At 45.6% G+C, this 17,337-nt stretch overlaps 1 protein-coding gene across 16 annotated transcripts in view; it reads right to left on the reverse strand.

Moving 5' to 3' along the window:
* Positions 1-416: 416 nt before the first annotated feature.
* Positions 417-17,337, reverse strand: part of LOC139775650 (uncharacterized) — a 131,255-nt gene continuing 114,334 nt past the window's right edge. For all 16 annotated transcript variants that reach the window (XR_011718898.1, XR_011718897.1, XR_011718893.1 and 13 more), the window contains 2 exons: positions 16,181-16,272; positions 417-1,878 (listed from right to left, as the gene is read on the reverse strand). Coding sequence is in view for 3 of the 16 variants with exons in the window: in XM_071711839.1 (XP_071567940.1) it covers positions 16,264-16,272 (9 nt within the window). In the remaining 13 variants the exon portion in view is untranslated. The remainder of the gene's footprint in view (positions 1,879-16,180; positions 16,273-17,337) is intronic.

Consider the following 17,337-nt stretch of genomic DNA (forward strand, 5'->3'; position numbering starts at 1 on the left):
TAATAATTAATGCAAATTAATAGCATTATTCTATTAAATGGACTCGATTAAACGTACGATGAAAGATATTCATGTAGCCAGCAACAATTATTTTACATTATTTGCGTCATCGCGATGTCAGGTAAGATAATAGATTAAAGAAAAAAAGATAACAGAAATTCTATACACAGTAAATAAACACGTCGCTCTTAATAAGTTTAATATATCCATTCGATATTTTTTGTTACTTTGTTTAATCTGAGAATATTTCGAAAGCTTGCCGGCTTGCATACAATACATTTCAAGATTAATTAAAGTTCTTTATTATGACTAAAAAATGCTGTCTATATTTGCTTTTTAATCAACACAAATTAGTCAACATCGAAGACAAATAAGGAAGGAGTGGATAAAGTAAAACGTAGTGTAGCAACAGCTGCTCAGTTTGGAAAAATTTATTTCTGTACATATATGGGCGAGAAATATAATTATGGGATATTACAGCGAATGCCATTTTAATAATCAAAAATTTATTTGATCCTTAATTAACTTATTTTAAATCCGTAGCAAATAATTTTTTTTTAAGCGATACGGGGTTTTGTAGCTGATCAACGCATTTATGTGTACTTTATTACATTATCAGTATTATTAATTAATACATATTTTACAAATTAATTCGTGATAAATCGTATAAAATAATTTTTTATTAGTCTTTAACGCTGTAGATCAAATGACTGCGAATTTTTGTAATTGCACGTTACACCTATTGCACATTTTTCATTAAATTATTATAATACCTCTGTAAACACGCATGACAAATCAATAATTGCAATATTATTTATTCACAAGAATGCCGATAAAAATTGATGTAAATTCTCGCATCTTCAAATATAAATATATCAATGTATCAATAGCAGTGCGAACATCGGAAATGTCCAGATAAACAACACAGCTAATTATTGCGTAATAAAGTTCCATTTAATTAATTAATTCAGTTGATCCCGGCGTGCCTGAGTATCGCCACGGTATTCAGAGTAATTTATCGAACAATAATATCGTGTTATCGCGAAACAATCCAATCGCATATATATCCTTTTGTGTGTTCGTCGCTTTTGAGAAATTACAAATGACTTTAATTAGCGGCCATATAGCGAATTGTCTTCGGCTATGTAGCTATTAGGCAAAATATCGGACACGGGTATTAGATCGGCGTGCCGGTAAATTTAACGCTAACTCACACACCTGAAACTTTGCTCACCTTTATTTTCTCAAAGTAAGAGAGCGCAGAGGCCAGGTAAAAAAAGCAAATTTCAGGCGTAAGAGTACCGTCAAAACACACGCCGGCGCCGGCTCGATGATCGTATAAAAGGGGCTATTTCCGTTTCGCTACGTTACGACGTTACGGCGACACAAACACACCTGAAACTTTGCTCACCCAACATTAAAAGTACGGGCCGAGCAAAGAGTCAGGCCCGCCTGTAACGCCCAACATTTTTCCGTTTCTTCAGTGCTCCTCTCTCTCTCTCTCGCTCTCTTGGTCCTCCTCCCATTGACGTTGGACGCAGCAACAACGGGTCGTATGAATAAAACAGAGCGAACGCTTTTTGTTCCCCGCGCCGAGGTAAATGTTTCAAACGAGGGGAAGATATTAAATTTTGTTCCGTGTTCCTACTTTAAAACAAAGACTCTCGTTTACACTTTTCTATGATAGAAGCATCTCTGGGCTTCGCTCTTATAAGTTATAGGATTCAATCATCCGCAGATAGAATGTCTAAACTATTTCAGAAGTGAAAATTGATCCTTTCGCAAGGATTTTATCGTAAAGTTGCTTCTCCCAGATGCGTGTATTATGCGCTCGGCAATATTCGTTCTTCCTCGGATAAGAGACACGACTCGTCAGATCTGCAACAGAAAAAGGGAAAAATGTAATTTTCAGGTACAACGACGCGACGAAAGATGTATTGTTATGATAAACAACTGATGATTTTTTTTCTAAGACACGCAATAAAAATATTCGCATCAAATAGCTGTAATTAACGTTCACATTAAAACAACATTTAGCGTGATGGCGAAAATGTGAGTATATTCTACTTCCACGTATTTTATTCACTGCCGCGGTGGTTTGAACGTTTTTTAGTGCTCCGCCGCGTAAAATACACGCTTAAGCCAAATTAAAATTCGCTTTAACGCGCAAGTTACGGCGTCGCGTCGCTCTGTAAAAACGCAACTTATGAAATGACTCGCCCACACGCGCTTCCTCGGTTCTTTTGTCGCTTTTCGTTTTTTCCCCTTCGCGAGGGATAACGATAATAGAAGCGCTGGATTTACGTTGAAACATTACCGAACGTAACGGCTATTACGGGCCGCCGCTCCAATTTGCGGCGGTGTTTATTCAACGTTGATTCAACGTTCATTTTCAAGCATTTTGTCAACGCTGCCGCACGCTGGTCCAGCTCGGAGCCCGAATTAAAATTCGTGTCACTTCTCCGCATCGCTCTGTTAAACGCGATTTATGAAATCCCCCATAGCTCCCCCCAGTTCCCCCCCCCCCCCTGGGCGCGTTCTATCACGAACTTTTCCGTATGCGCGGCGCAGGGCGGACCAGCGACGAGAAAAAGGCACGTGAACGCGTACCCGACGCTGTTCCACTCATGTTCATGAAAGGCGCCCTTTCTTCGTGGCACACGGCGCGCGATCCTGCGATGACTCGCACGATAGCGAGAACTCTCGGAGGAGGAACGGAACGGAGCGGAGCAGAACGCCGAACAGAGCGGCTAGGCTCCTCCGTGAAGAGGAGGATAGAGAACGCTTTCATTTGGCGTGCATGCACGCGCATATACGCAGACGAGAGGAGAGAGACGAGAGAGAGAGAGAGAGAGAGAGAGAGAGAGAGAAGTGATCATCACTGCTCTCGTGGAATGCGAGCATCAAGAGGAGAGATAGGAGATTACGTCAGGCTCCGGCTCCATTTAAATGCCCGGCATTGCTGAAATTGGTCCGCGGTGACCCCTGACTTTGAGACTCGTCTCGGTTTCTTTGTCCGGGCCGCTCTACCCCTCTCGCGCGCAGGACGTACGCGTGAGTATATCCCTCGGTACTGAGGGACGGTCACGGACGACGGTGATGAGAAGAAACGGGGAGAGAGAGATCTCGAAGGGAACCGGCTGGAGACAGAACGAAAGAAAGAGAGAGAGAGAGAGAGAGAGAGAGAGAGAGAGAGAGAGAGAGAGAGAGAGAGAGAGAGAGAGAGAGAGAGAAATAAATGTCCCGCCGGTTATCGCCGGTTAATCTGAAGTCTCACGTCAAACCGGCAACACGCGAAGCCGACTGACGTCTCTCCGAAAACGAGAAATGTTCCAATTAACGAGATTTTCGCGCGCGCGAGAGGAATTTTCTTCCTTCTTCTTCTTCTTCTTCTTTTTTTTTAATCTCTTCCTTTCAACTCCGGTTCGCCGTCAACGCGAGAGTTGACAATGCGGCGGCGTTGTCGCCGCGGACTCGTGATGTTGACTCGGCGCGCGGCAACTTTCGGGGTAAGGCATTAATCATGCAAGTCGGGAACTTACTTGCGTATGATTCGGTTGGGCAAACAACGCACCGGCTTGACGTTGAATACGCTGATGCCGGTCGCGCCGGCATGCGGCATGGCATGGCATGGCACGCCGCGCACAACGGGCAAAGGATTAATATTCTTTTGCCGTCGCGCGCGCGAAGAGTCGAGTCGTGGCCGCGCGGGGAACGCGCGTTTGTTATTCCGGCTGTCTCACTAAAATCCACCGGCCGGCTATGATATTCCGCGTACTTACCCGCCTTGTACCTCTGTGCACATGCACCTCCTGCCCGGCCGACCCGTTATTTTCCGTTTAGATATGCGGCTCGGAATAGATAAACAGACGAACCCGCCAGAATAGCGGAAGACGCGCGGCGTTATTTTAATTTCCAACCACTTCCGCCGGCAGAAGCGTGTACGGCTCGGCTCGACTGTTTGCCTAGACAACACTAGGAACTTGTACCAGTTGTGTGCGTGGATTTCCGTTTTAATGACAGCTTCGCGAACGGATTTTCATATCGACCTTCTTCTGGCGATGACTTAACTCGCGACTGTCATCGCGACAGGAAGATTGTTAAAATTTCATACTTTATCGATATTACTAGCTACGATTTTGTCGACCCAAAAACGCCGACTTATTTTCCGATTAATTTCCGATAAAAGCATGCACTTTTCAGCCAAGCGTCTCCAAGCATCGTATATTTTAAGAGTATCGGGCTTCGGCTCCTTACAATATTTCGCGCATACACACGCGCGCTGAATCTCGGCCGTCGAAGAGAAAAATCGCCGTCCATCGAGACATATAGATCCGATAAAAGTGTCGCTCAAAAGGACACGCACTCCGGAAATTCTTTGAGAATCGCGGCCTCAGGAGCCTCCTTCGTCTCCCGTGCTCGGCGAAATCGCTATCGAATTTCCTGGTGTGACTCGGTCGCTCGATTCTCCGCTTTTCAACCGAGACCCATCGATCTTCCACGAGGCTAGGGTTAACGGATGCAAACAAAGGTGGTTTCGCATCCTCCTCTCAAGATATTCGTAACGAAATACAGAATGTATTTTCGGGAAACCCAAGAACTTGAAGCAAAATATCATCCACGAGTCGGTATATCTTTAATAAAGTAATAATAATACTTTTATAAAATTATCAAACTATTTTATTATTTGAAAAATTAATCGAATAATCAAAATTAATAATAAAAAAAATATTAACAGGCCGATTGTCGGCGTCAATCCTCGCTAATCCCCATTGTCAGTCCGATTCTCGATTCTCAAGTACGCGCCTAGGTTTTGCACAGGTGTTGGATATAACGAGTGCGATGACCGAAAAGCGAAACGGTCGAAAAAACGCTTATAAGCGGGTTTGATGGAACATTTATCCTGACCCCTCCCCGCAACCTCTACGCGGGATGATCGATCGACCGTCGTTCGGGTGGCGGGAGCGATATTTTGCGAAATATTTTCGAGACACCATTTTCCGGTTCGCTGCGTTACATTTTACACGCGCGCGTGTGGCCGAATTTATATCGTATATTCGGCAAAACAATTGTTCCCGCGTGAACGAGATTATTTCTGCGCCCATTTAATTTTCGAACTGGCTTCATCAATACCCGAAGATTGCCTTTTGATTATTGTTGCGCCCGTATTATTTGCACATTTGCATGCTATTACTCCCCGTTATTACGACTCCGTTTGCGATACACGTGTTTCAAGTTACAAGACCCGCGGCACATATTGCGAGGCGTAATAAAATAATATTCTAAGGGCGTATATTTCCTTGTAAAAACTCGGGAGTAATTGTTCCCTTCACGCAAAACTGTGTTATTAAGTCTACCGAGATATTTAAAGTAACTTGAACTTTGACCTGAAATTCAGAGGATTCTTTTGTAAAATATCACGCGGTAATTTCGGGACATCCTGTATACAAAGGCGCTTAATGCGCATCGGAAATAGCTGTCCGTGGGTTATGTAACGGTATAATGATGCACGTTTTGCCAACAAAACCGGAGAGTTAAGCTACTCCGTTCCGTGGTTCGTTCGCGTTCATAAAAAGGATCCGGAGGAAAGGAGAGAGAGCGAGAGAGAGAGACTGAAACTGAGACGAGCGCAAAAAAGGGCGTGCCGGCGTTTGACAGGAAGTTGACCCAGCGTCCGGTTCTAATGTATTTCCGGCCGGTTACGGCTATCAAATCGCACCGAGTTTGCGGTTTCGCCGCTCTATTTCTTTTCTACCTCTCTTTCCCCGTTATAATCGCCGATCCTCGCTTTTCGACCGTGCGCGAATTAACGACGTGTAAAGACGTCGTTGAAAGCTTTATTATTGTCATTAACGTCTCTACGCTTTCATTCGACCGAGGCGTGGCGACGGCGACGGGCAGAGAGCGCGTCGTTGTCGCGCGCGGCGGGCGAACCGTGCAATTTCGCGGAACGCGTCGAGTATTTTATTCAAAATAATTTGAGTGCGGTATTCGAAAGCTCTTTCATCATTAGTAATCGATTGTTTAAATTAAAAACATTCGAGTCGGGAACGGTCGTTTCGTTGAAAAGCGAACGAGGAAATACAGATAGCGGCCACCTGGGAAATCGGGAAAGGGGATCGTGAATCCATAATCCCCACGTTTTAAAACGATAGGAAATTTACTGCTATCTGAAGGATCGATATATAAGCGCAAAACTGCCCCCGAAAGCTCGTAAATCCAAGTGAAACCGGTCACCGTACGGTGCTTGCTGCAGAAGCTGAGAGACGACGAAGTAAGAAATCATACGCGTCGTATCGACACGCGCGCGGAATGAAATGAGGATAAATCTCGACGATAAGACCTAACGATCTCCACCCCTAAATGCGTTACAGTCATGCTACAACCATTTGCAATCTCGCGAGCTCGTAAAACAAAGAGGAGCGGGATTGCGGTGGTTAAAGTCGACTGCGCTCGCGAAAAAAGGTCCGTTAACGAATCGATTGAAATGGAAATCGATTGAACAAGCACTCGCCGCTTGTTATTCCCCATTTCCTGTCTCTCCCCCTTCTCTCTCTCTCTCTCTCCCTCCGTCTGACTTTCTTTCTCTCGTTTAATGCGATTCCTCCTTAACGCAGGTAGTTTCGCGAGGCAGAAATCGCACCCTCGAAATCTGGAAAATAGACAGGAGAGAGGAAGAGAGAGAGAGAGAGAGAGAGAGAGAGAGAGAGAGAGAGAGAAGAGAGGAGGCAAGCGGAGGATGAGGGATAATTGTATTGTAATTGCATCCTTCGAGCTACGTGCGCTGACGGGAAGAAAGAGAGACGCGAGAGAGACAGAGAGAGAGAGAGAGAGAGAGAGAGAGAGAAGCGGAACCGCGTCGGAGTCGAGCCGAGTCACGGTTGACCCGATTTTTTTTCTCTCCGCTCCGCCGCGCGGCGGTACGGCGCGGCGGGAGTATACGCGCCGGGTTCCCGAACTGAAACTAATACCCGCGATGGCGGCGGCGGCAACGGGCAACGGGCGAGGGCACGGGAAAGACGACGCGGAGGGCAATGGATCTAAAGTGGCGGTCGTCATGGCGGAGAAAGAAGAGAGGAGGTCGAGAAAGGGGGAGAGAGTCGCGGACGGGGGGGCGACGCGGCGGGACGAGGCCGCGCTGGTGGACCTATTATCCACGGGGTGTCCCGCGCGTGTAATTACTATCGTAATAGCGAGCCGTGTTACCCTCACCCCGAGCGCGCGTGTATCATCCGCCAAAATAATCCCTTATCCCCCTTCGCGAGCGAGTCTCACCGAGTATCGAGGAATCCCTCGTACGTCTTGGAACCGATATTTCCTTGATTAAAACACGGAGGAAGCGCGATGGCTCTTCAATTATGAGATCGAAAGCGAAGAGCTCTCTCCGTAAACTTCCGAGATCCAATAAAAAATTAATAATTTATTCTTATTGCTATTAAGATTTAATATTGTGGGATATTACTACTTGTAAAATGTGGTGATAATATCTAGTAATTATTATATATGATATATAAAGAAATAATTTATAAAATATGTAAAATTTATCCCTTGGTTTAACTTCGCTCGACTTTATATACGGGAACTTTATATGGGAACGTGTGGACGGGGGGAGTCAACGGTCAAAATTGCATTGTGAAAGCGCATCGTAATTCTTTAATTTCGCCGATTACGAGCCCCCCTGCCCCTATGCTCCTCTATTGTCGCGTCGCGCTCCGAAAATTCCTATAAAGAAAGGGATTAGCGCGACTCCGCTGGCAACGTTACTAACGACGCCGCGCGCTTCGCCTCGCACATGTGCCACTGCTCTTTGTAATCCGCGACGAGACAAGCGCCGATCGATAAGCGTGTTATATGCATTAGGAGGCCGCCGTTGCCGGTGCAGCGAAGGAAAGTGTTCCGCTCGACGACGGAAACGTCGAGGGAAACGACGAGGAAGACGAAGAGCCCGCGAGCGCGTGTGTCCACTATTTTCGCGCGAGGGGGGACACGATATCATCACGTCAGGTGGACTCTACGTTTTGTCACGCGACGTCGCGGGGAAGAGCCGAGAGGAGTCGCGAAAGGAAATAATTTATCTCTCCATATCCTTTTTACAATTTTCTTCTTTTTATTAAGTGAGTCATGGCCGTTTACGATAACAATCGAGTAAATAGAAAATGTGCCACTATACGGTTGGATCTTTTGTATCTAATAGTAATATTATTCGCGTGAATATTTTTTTTACATTTTTGTCGCTTAGCAAACTACGCCGTTACTGTCGCTCTTGAAACACAGTATCAAGCTGAAGCTAGAAAAGTACAATCACATAAATAAATTGATAATCAATTTAACAACACCGAATATTAATACGTATCTTTAGAACCACTAAACAAATTGCTAATTAAATGAAAAAAATGTACATAAATTCACACGAATAATATTATTAGGCACAAAAGATTCAGTTCGACCATATTATAGTGACACATTTCCTACTTACTTGATTCTTCTTTTTAAATTCACGTCGCTGTTTCCGCTGAGGAGAAAACCGACTCCGAGTCCATCGGACAATCGGTGAGCGAGCCTCCTCATAAAATATCCGGGGAATAAAATCCACCGATAAATAAGCAAGTAGCGAGCAGAAATAGAAGGGGGGAATTTGCAGATCGATGCTGATCTTATTAGCATTATTATTTACGATGCTGCGCGAGAGGATTCACCTGGCCGGTGATGATGTATACGCTTTTGTCTTGTTTTCGCGCGCCTCGGACTGTCCCCATACGGGAGCAATCGATCGATCGGAGACGCGGAGAGGAGACGGAAACGAATAAGAAAAACGGCGCATCCGGCCGTCCGGACGACGCTAAAGTCCGACGACGCCATTTCAGCGTCGCGAAATAGATCACTCGGCTTATCCGGCTTTATGGCCAACGGCGAGCATCGCCGAGTCGTGGAAGCTTTTTCGCGCACGTACCGCGAGTTATTTCAACATAATCGCTCCGCGAACTGCCGGATGGGGAGAGTGAGATAGAGAGAGAGAGAGAGAGTGGGGGTGGACTAAGAATCCGCTTCAGGAAAATATGATTTGCTTGATTCACGTGTGTTCTCTTTCCCCGCAAGAAATAAGACGACCTAGATTACGAAATTCTGCGAAATCGTCCGCCCGCTCGTCACCTCGTCGATCTTCTTCGGAGATGTTTATCACCGCGATGATATCCGCGTTTGATGTGCCAATTAATGAAACACGCGGGTCGGCGCCGATAGAAACGAGCTAACGCGACGCACCTTTACGTGCATTCGGAGATTCATACACTCACTGTTATAAATGTTAAAAGACGATATTTAAACCAATATCTTGAGTTAAATAACGTTTTGTTATTTTTGACTACCATGTGTGTCGAAATTTATTATTTTAACACAAAACAGTATTAATTTAACTTCATTAAGTTTAGTTAAATTAACGACATATAGAGTAGGAACAGTGGCGACCTACAGGAATGGTTAAAAATCATTCCAAATGAGTATAATTTGACACTATGAAATTACAGTGTTAATAGTGTTACACTATGAAATACAGGATACACAAAATTACAGTGTTACATTATGAAATACATGTATGGTTCTCAGTATTTTTTTTTTTTTTACGGAAAGACCCTTCGCGCCGTTAGGCAACTTCGGGGAGAGGATAGGCGGTCCTCAGAATTCGGGACGCGTAATCTTCGGCGTAGCGATGCTCTCGCAGCGACGTACTCGAGGGTCGCTGAAGGGGACGTAGATTTCATTGTATGCACGACGTAATCGCGCTCCTTTGATGCGACACAACGTCGGGGAGCTCGTCTCAATGCTCCACATACTGAAACGCGCAATCGCGGCTTTCGACGCGCGCGCGGCGGAATGGCGTCCTCGTGTAAACCTCTCCAACCGACGACGACGATGCGCCGGCACCTAACAACGCGTGTATCTATCCCAAACATTGTGCCACTTTGTTGTACCATCACGTCGCGTACGGACCTTCCACACGCGGTTCCTACCGCGCGCGAGCGAATTCCGCACACGTAGCGCAGCGAGCAGTCATACTACAGAATTAGACCGCCTCGTTGAATCATAACGCAAAATGCCGCCGAAGATGCCGATGACGTTTCTCCGTTTCTCTAACGCGAACGAATTGAAAATACAGTCCACAAATGTTGAGAGAAAAATTATCACGAAGTCAACTGTTATATTATAAAAGAAATGACTTAAAAAAAAATTTTTTTTTTCAATGCAAGGAAAGAAAATGATTCGAGCGATCGTTAGCATTCGCGACGTACGCTTCGCAAATAAATGATAACGAATTGGTTCAATAAAATGTAACAAAATAAAAAATAATAAGAAATAAAAGCTACAAACGTCCTAATTCCTTTTTAATATCCCTAAATGTCTTTTTTTTTTTAAATCATCTTAATCGTACATGAAAAATTTGATCCCCAAGAGACCCGAATGCAGGCTGCATCACCGCTTGCATCATCGTCGTTAGACCGGCTCTGTGATAAGTCTCGTTTGGCGCGCGGGACGTTGCGTCATCTCCGTCGTACGCAATATTTTTATCGAAGCCATTCCGCGCGTCCGGCACATTCCCGGCTCACTCTTCCCCCGGGCTCGTTATTGTTTTTCCTCGTCGTGTCGCGCGTCGCGTCGCCATCCAGCCGCGCCGCTTCCGCTCGGCGTATTTTCAAACGCGCGCACCCGTAGATTTTCCAGGATTTCGTAACGCGACGTTATAACGGCCTGACGCAATCGTGTCGCGCGGGAGAGCGAGGCGGTCCCAGAGCGAGCGCGAGGTCGCGTGCGTGAGTGGAGAGTGTGGAGACGCACCTCTCCTCTCTACCTCACCCCTCGGCACGCGGAGGACGATGAAGCATTGGGAAAAAAGAAAATCACACGCACGAGTCGCGCTTGGCGTCGCGCGGCGTTTCGGAGCTCTAGCCGCGCGCGCGCGGAGGTAACACTCGCGACAACGCCGTGACCACACGCCTCATGCACGTGTGGCTGTATAAATAAGCTTTATGACGTCATCCCGCGCGCGGAGAACAGCCGGCAGTGCCGGCACGATTCCGCCGCGTCCGTCCTCTCCGGCCTCCACCGTTCCTCTCCCCCCCGTTTCGCTCTCTCACTCCGTTTTTAAGCTCTCTTCTCCTTCGCGTTCCTCGAGCTGCGCGCCGCTGAATTGCGTCGTTCGCTCCGGATTCCCCGGGCTCGAAAATGCGGCGGAGGACGCGCGAGAAAGCGCGGCGCGGCGTTTGCGATAACCGAAATTCAATGAAACGTAAAAATTGGGATGTAAAAAAAAAATGAGAGACTAAACGAGATCGACTAACTCGAAGTTGATTCTTTCTTGGTAATTCTTACGATTATCCTCATAATACATAATTATTGTATTTATTAAGGGGATCCTATAGCAAAAATAATTTTTTGATATAAAATCGATTGCCCTACTCTAGATTTTTGTACTTTAATTGTGTGAAAGAGTTTTGCAATTCTATAAAGCCAATTCAAAAATTTCTTCCAATAAAAAAATTTTAGCAAAAATATCACTACGGGATCTCCTTAACAAAATGGGAAAATGGACAAAATTCATTATCAGAACGATCTGCGAAGGATTATCGTGAGATTGCAGAAACTTGCAAAAACGTTCTTTCAATTTGTCTTCAACTAATTCTATCTGAATTTCATGTTAATATATATAACTAAGATTTAAATTCCAGCTCCTCTCAACCGTCGAAACGTTTAATGTTAATGATTTAATGAGACGGGACTAATAATAACCGCTTATCAAGAGTGATTCATTAAGAAAAGATCGCGATAACATTCACGTTGGTAAGAACGGTTTATTTGTTCCGCAACATCCTGTAGAGCCCGTTCTCACACCGATGGCGATGCGCTGCTCATATTGGAGCGGCGCAGTAGATAATCGGTCGGAATAGAGTCTTACGTAACGAGAAAACAGATGGTCCGCGATGGAACGCGGGTACTCTCTCTCTCTCTCTCGCGAAGAAAACGGCGAAGTGCGAGGGAGGTTTGCCCGTGGGATTAAAATATTGGCTGCGCTATATACGGACACGGCAGTAAAGTCATACGTAAATAACTGTAACGAGAGGCCCTACATCCGTTACTGCTGCGAATAAGCTTTACGGCCGTCCCGCGCGCAATCCGCCCGTGAGCAATTCCCGACGATTAATACTTGGCATCAAAGTCGCGATATCGCGACGTCGCGTTCGGAATTTCCAGCCATTCGTACATTCGCGGAATCGCCGTAAAACGCGCGACAGACGGCGACTGTCGAAACATATATCCGGAATTCGGCGCTACAAATTTTTTTTTAAAACCTAGCAGAATGCGGCAGAAAATAGAGTATTGCAGCGCATTAATTTTGTTCTTGTTTATCTGTTAGTAGATTGATCAGTAAAATAATTTAAATATCTGCTAATTTCAAAAATGAAACTATTAGTGAAAATGTTGGAATTTAATTTGAATAGATAAACTAGATAATATCTCTGGTACCCTGGTAATTTATGTAGCATTAGTTCAAGGAACAATAAAGCTTCTGTCGGTTAAATCTTTTTGATTATAACGGTAAACGGTCGCAGTCAATTAAAAGAAGGTCTTGAAATCTCTTTCCGGGCGCGTATATCTTCACGACATAATGGGACGTATCCGCGTTATACTCCGCGTGGGCTTAGTCAAAACCGTTCCGCGCAATTATCCACGCAATTTATTCGCGACGGCACTTCGCGTCGCTTAACATAAGAATATCGGGCGAGCGTGCAAGCTTGCCCTGAGAGCGAGAAAAACGAGTGGCTATGAAAAGTTTAAGGGAACGGGAGGGGTAGGTACGTATAGCAACGAGGGGAAGGGCACCACCGGCAAATCCGCGATAAGTATGCGCAAAATGTATGAGAGATTTCGCTCACGGAGCGGATATATGCTTACAGAGGACCGAAATTTGAGAGAGCGCGATCTAAGCATCGCTGCGCTGGCGGAATACCTGTCGTAGAATTTTTTATACAAAGCGTGGTGCAAAATAACAAACCGTTCCTTTCGATCCTAGAGAAACTCTATATATCTTGGCCAAAATTATTAGACACCCTCATGATCATTATACTGAATCTAATACCATCAGGAAAGACTTTTATTATTTAAAATTTATTTAATAAATTAGCTTAAAGAAAGTTGTTGAAGCTAAGCTAAGCGATGTTTTATTTCTTCCAAAAATAAATGTTATTTTGAAAAAACTTTATTTTAAATATAGAGTGCCTAATAACTTTTGGCCAAGACTTTATAAAAACAACGCTTGTGTTACGCACGTGAGACGTCGGAGAAATTCGAGGTATTTTTAAATCAAAGCGGAATTAAACTCGCTCGCTACTGAAAATCAATTAATTATTTTGTTAGTGTATCAGTAATAGTTATGTCTACTTCGTGAACTTTCAATCTGAAACCTATATCTGATGGCGAAAAATGTCTAGAGACATTTAACTTTTCTCCTTTCTCTTTCATCTTCTCAATCTTCGAAATATTTCTTAGATTGTACATTCTTTTCTACATTTGGGCTCGCATTCATTCTACGTTTCGCATCGCGCATCGTTCTAGACCTGTTAAGGAGATAGGAAGCTACCGGGGTTAGATGGACGCGCGAGAGGGGGACTGAAAGCGAAACAACGACGGCGTTTAGAACGTTAGTGATGATGAAGACTGTAAATGGCTGAGAAAGGAGGCGAGTGGCATGCATCTCTCTCGACGAGAGCGACTCGATCGTCGCGACACAATAAGAAGGGGAAACCGACGAGAGAGAGGGACGACGATGGTTAAAGAACCGGGGGGAGGGAGGAGGGAAGGGAGTGTAAAACCGTACAAAATGTGACATTACCGGGGACAAGCGATCATTAAGGCCATCCCGTGGCTAAACAAAGGGATCATTGAGAGAGACTTAAAGCGGGGCTGCAGGCAGTTTGGAAACTAGTCCGCGCAGTCGCTCGAACAAGCGAATTGTACATCGCCACACTTTCACAGATTTTCTCTCCTCTCGTTCCTCTTTCACTCGTTCTCTTCCCCCCTCCTCCCCCCCCCCCACCGCCCACTTGGCGTCCTCCTTCCCTCCTCCTTCGCTCGCGCGCTCGTTCGCCTTTGCACTTCTCCGCATCGATGCACTTCGACCTCTGGACAACGGGAACATCTCCCACGGGTGCCGTGCGGGTTTCCATTTTGATTTCGAAGTTGAATTGATCGCCCGTTCAAGTCTTAACAGCGTTCAAGCGCTATTTTCCGACGAACGTTGAAGTTTCGCTCGGGAAAAAGCGCGTACTATTTTCCTGTTACCGCTCTCCATTTGAAAAATGATAGACCTTTCTTATTGTATTTAATTATGTTCTCTGCTAATCAAGATTGGAAATTACAAGTTATTATATGTTTATCTTTCAGACGGATTTTGTCCATTTTAAAGCTTTTCAAGGAGAAACGTAATTCGGAATCGCGAGCATTTACAGTATTGAGTTCCATTAAAAAAAAAGAGAGACTATGATAATAATCCCCGCCATACTCGCTACAGAAATAACACCCTATTTCGCGCGATACGACGGTGGCTTAGATTTTCACACATTATCCGGCGCGCCTCGCTATCAGGTTCAATTGCATACCGATTGGCCCGATATTATCGATCCTCATACATCGAAGAGACGGAGCATCACTCGAGCTCGGCGTAACAGCGTATGCACATCCCCCTTCCCTTCCTTCCCCTTTCCCCCCTCTCTCCTCGGGGGTAATCTCATTTCTTACCAACAACGCGACGAGATCGGCGACGGCCGAATGTTGTTAACGTATCGTCATTGAAATCCGATTACATGCTCCACCGCCGTTCTCGTGCGTACAAAAAGCGGAGGAGAGAGAGAGAGAGAGAGAGAGGAGAAGAGAGAGAAAGAGAGTGGAAGAGTAGGATGTCCACTGCGAAGCGCGCGTAATTTTCTCCCTTTCTTCCCTTTCTTTTTTTGCGAAACTTTTTCCTTTTTACACGAGCCCCGATCGTACGGTTGCAATCCCGGGGAATTTATTTTCTCGCCGATCGGCGCCGGGTACAAGGGTGCGCGCTTCGTGGTGAATTTACGAGGGGACGTACGCGCGGCGGCGGTCTCGGCCCGAATCCCGGCCGCGGATGCGACCTGTCGTTATTTCCTTTTTTGCCAACCCCGGGTGGGTTGACGCCGGCATCGAAATCAGAATTTTATTACGGACAGGTGTGTGCGTGTGTGTGCCTCGGTGGTTCTAAACCGCGTGAATCACCGAGAGCGGGGAATACGAATAATAAACCGAGGCGACACGGTCAGAAATCTCGCGCCGCGAGAATTATTAAGGGGTCCGAGAGAGAAAGATCCGATTATCCATTTAGGGGGAAAAAAAAATAGAAAAAATTAAAAATCCGCGCGTCAGAGACAGACGAATAATTGCTTTCGAATATATACGTGAAAATTCGATCTTTCGCGATTTGTCTGCCGGCGATACCAATGAAAGGTCAACAAATTGGAAGCCATCGAGTCCCCCGAGGATCATGAGTGCTGTAATCGTAACCGCACACACATTTCGCTTTATTGAATATATATTTTTGCGTTATTTGCGCACTCGTTCGTGCGGTTAGGTGTCTCATGGCGGCCGTAACCGAATTTACATAGGGTGGCCGCGACGCACCGGAACAGTTATCGGCTAAATAAACTGGAAAATGGCCCTGGCTCGCGGAAAATGAACTTTGGGCAAAATTGCCGCCGGTGGAGCGCCGGGGCTTAATTGAATATATCGAGTTAATTAAGTATCTGCATTCTCATCAATATTAATATCATTTATATTAATCAGGTAGCAATAATGGGTAACGTGGGGCATCGCGCGCAGGAGCGTTTCACCGTTGTAGAAATGATTACTCAAGTCGCGACAATTAATTGCGTTTTGCGGCAATCGAACGCCGCGAATGTATTAGATCAATTCCGGCATCTGCAATCGCATTTCACCCCTACAAATGTGGATTACTATTATAATACAGATCGGTTTAATCAAGAGAGAACAATATTATCTATGATGCAATTCTGATTTTCGTGGATTTCAACGTTCTAATTCAATCGTAATTACTAATAACGTAATACCTGAAATCGTATTGATAATGTGTAAACTATTTCGGATTTCTTACTTTATTCCACATGGTGTGCTCGATCATCGATTACTGTCGCGCATATGTATGATCCTTGCAGTATTTTCTTCACGGGCATGCTTTCACGTCATCTAAAACAGAAAGAAAATATTTTGTTAATTAATAAATCGAGGTAAACTAATCGTGCGACGATTCTCTGATCGTCTGAAGGAACACTTAAACTTATCTCCGATCGTAAAAGTCTATTAAGAGCAGTTATAGAACCGTTAACAGTGATTATTTCTTTAATAAACATTATAAATCACTGAAGGGCGACAACCATCAATTATCATTAAAAAGTGCTGCGGTGTCACGACTGTTCTGATTGACCCTATTAAATATTAGACCCCCGCGGCGCCCCGCGCCGGGATCTGTGTCAAGTCTCTCTCATCTGTCGAAGAGACGTAGGCACAGCCACATTCCGGCCGAGTCATCGCCGTAACATCATCGAACGCCGCATTCGGAAAAAAGAATATCCTCTCCACCTACGAGTAACGCGCGCGCACACGCACGTGCTGCACAGGCAGCGCATCCTGCGCTGCGCGCTTAGAGTGTTCCCCAATCCCCGCACGACGCGGGCGGAGAGAATCGACAATTTGACGGATCGATGACCGTTCAACATGCCGGCGGACTTGATCGTCTCTCTCTCTCTCCTCTTTCCCTCTCGTCCCCCTCTGCCTCGCTGTATGTACATTCCCGCGGGATTGCGCGGAGGCGTGAAGGCATCGCCATTATTTATGAGGACCGTAAATCACGATCGATCGATCCGTCAGGTCGATCGCGCGCGCGCTCGTCAAACGCGCTCCAACATCGGTCTCGTCGTCGAGGAAACACTTTGACGAGAGATGCCCGCGTATGATGCAACTATCACGGCTATCACCGTGACGCTAGTGGAATTATACCGGGGCAAACACAATATCGCGCGTGCGACATATCCGCGTACATGTGTGCCGCGCGTACATGCATCGGATGTACCTACGTCTCCGCCGACACGGCCGAGATGTTATTCTTCGTCGAACGCGTCACTGTCGCTCGCTATTTATCACAGTTTATTACCCTCTTATGCCGAGAATCCGAGAGGTAAAAGTACGAAAGAGACATGCGCGAGACTTTCGAGATTGTCGTCGATACAGAGTTATGAGTATGACACTTTAAAT

Source organism: Temnothorax nylanderi, unplaced genomic scaffold (genome assembly GCF_030848795.1).
Source record: "Temnothorax nylanderi isolate EJ_2023f unplaced genomic scaffold, tnyl_v1.0 TNYL_tig0005_pilon, whole genome shotgun sequence".
Lineage (NCBI taxonomy): Eukaryota > Metazoa > Arthropoda > Insecta > Hymenoptera > Formicidae > Temnothorax > Temnothorax nylanderi.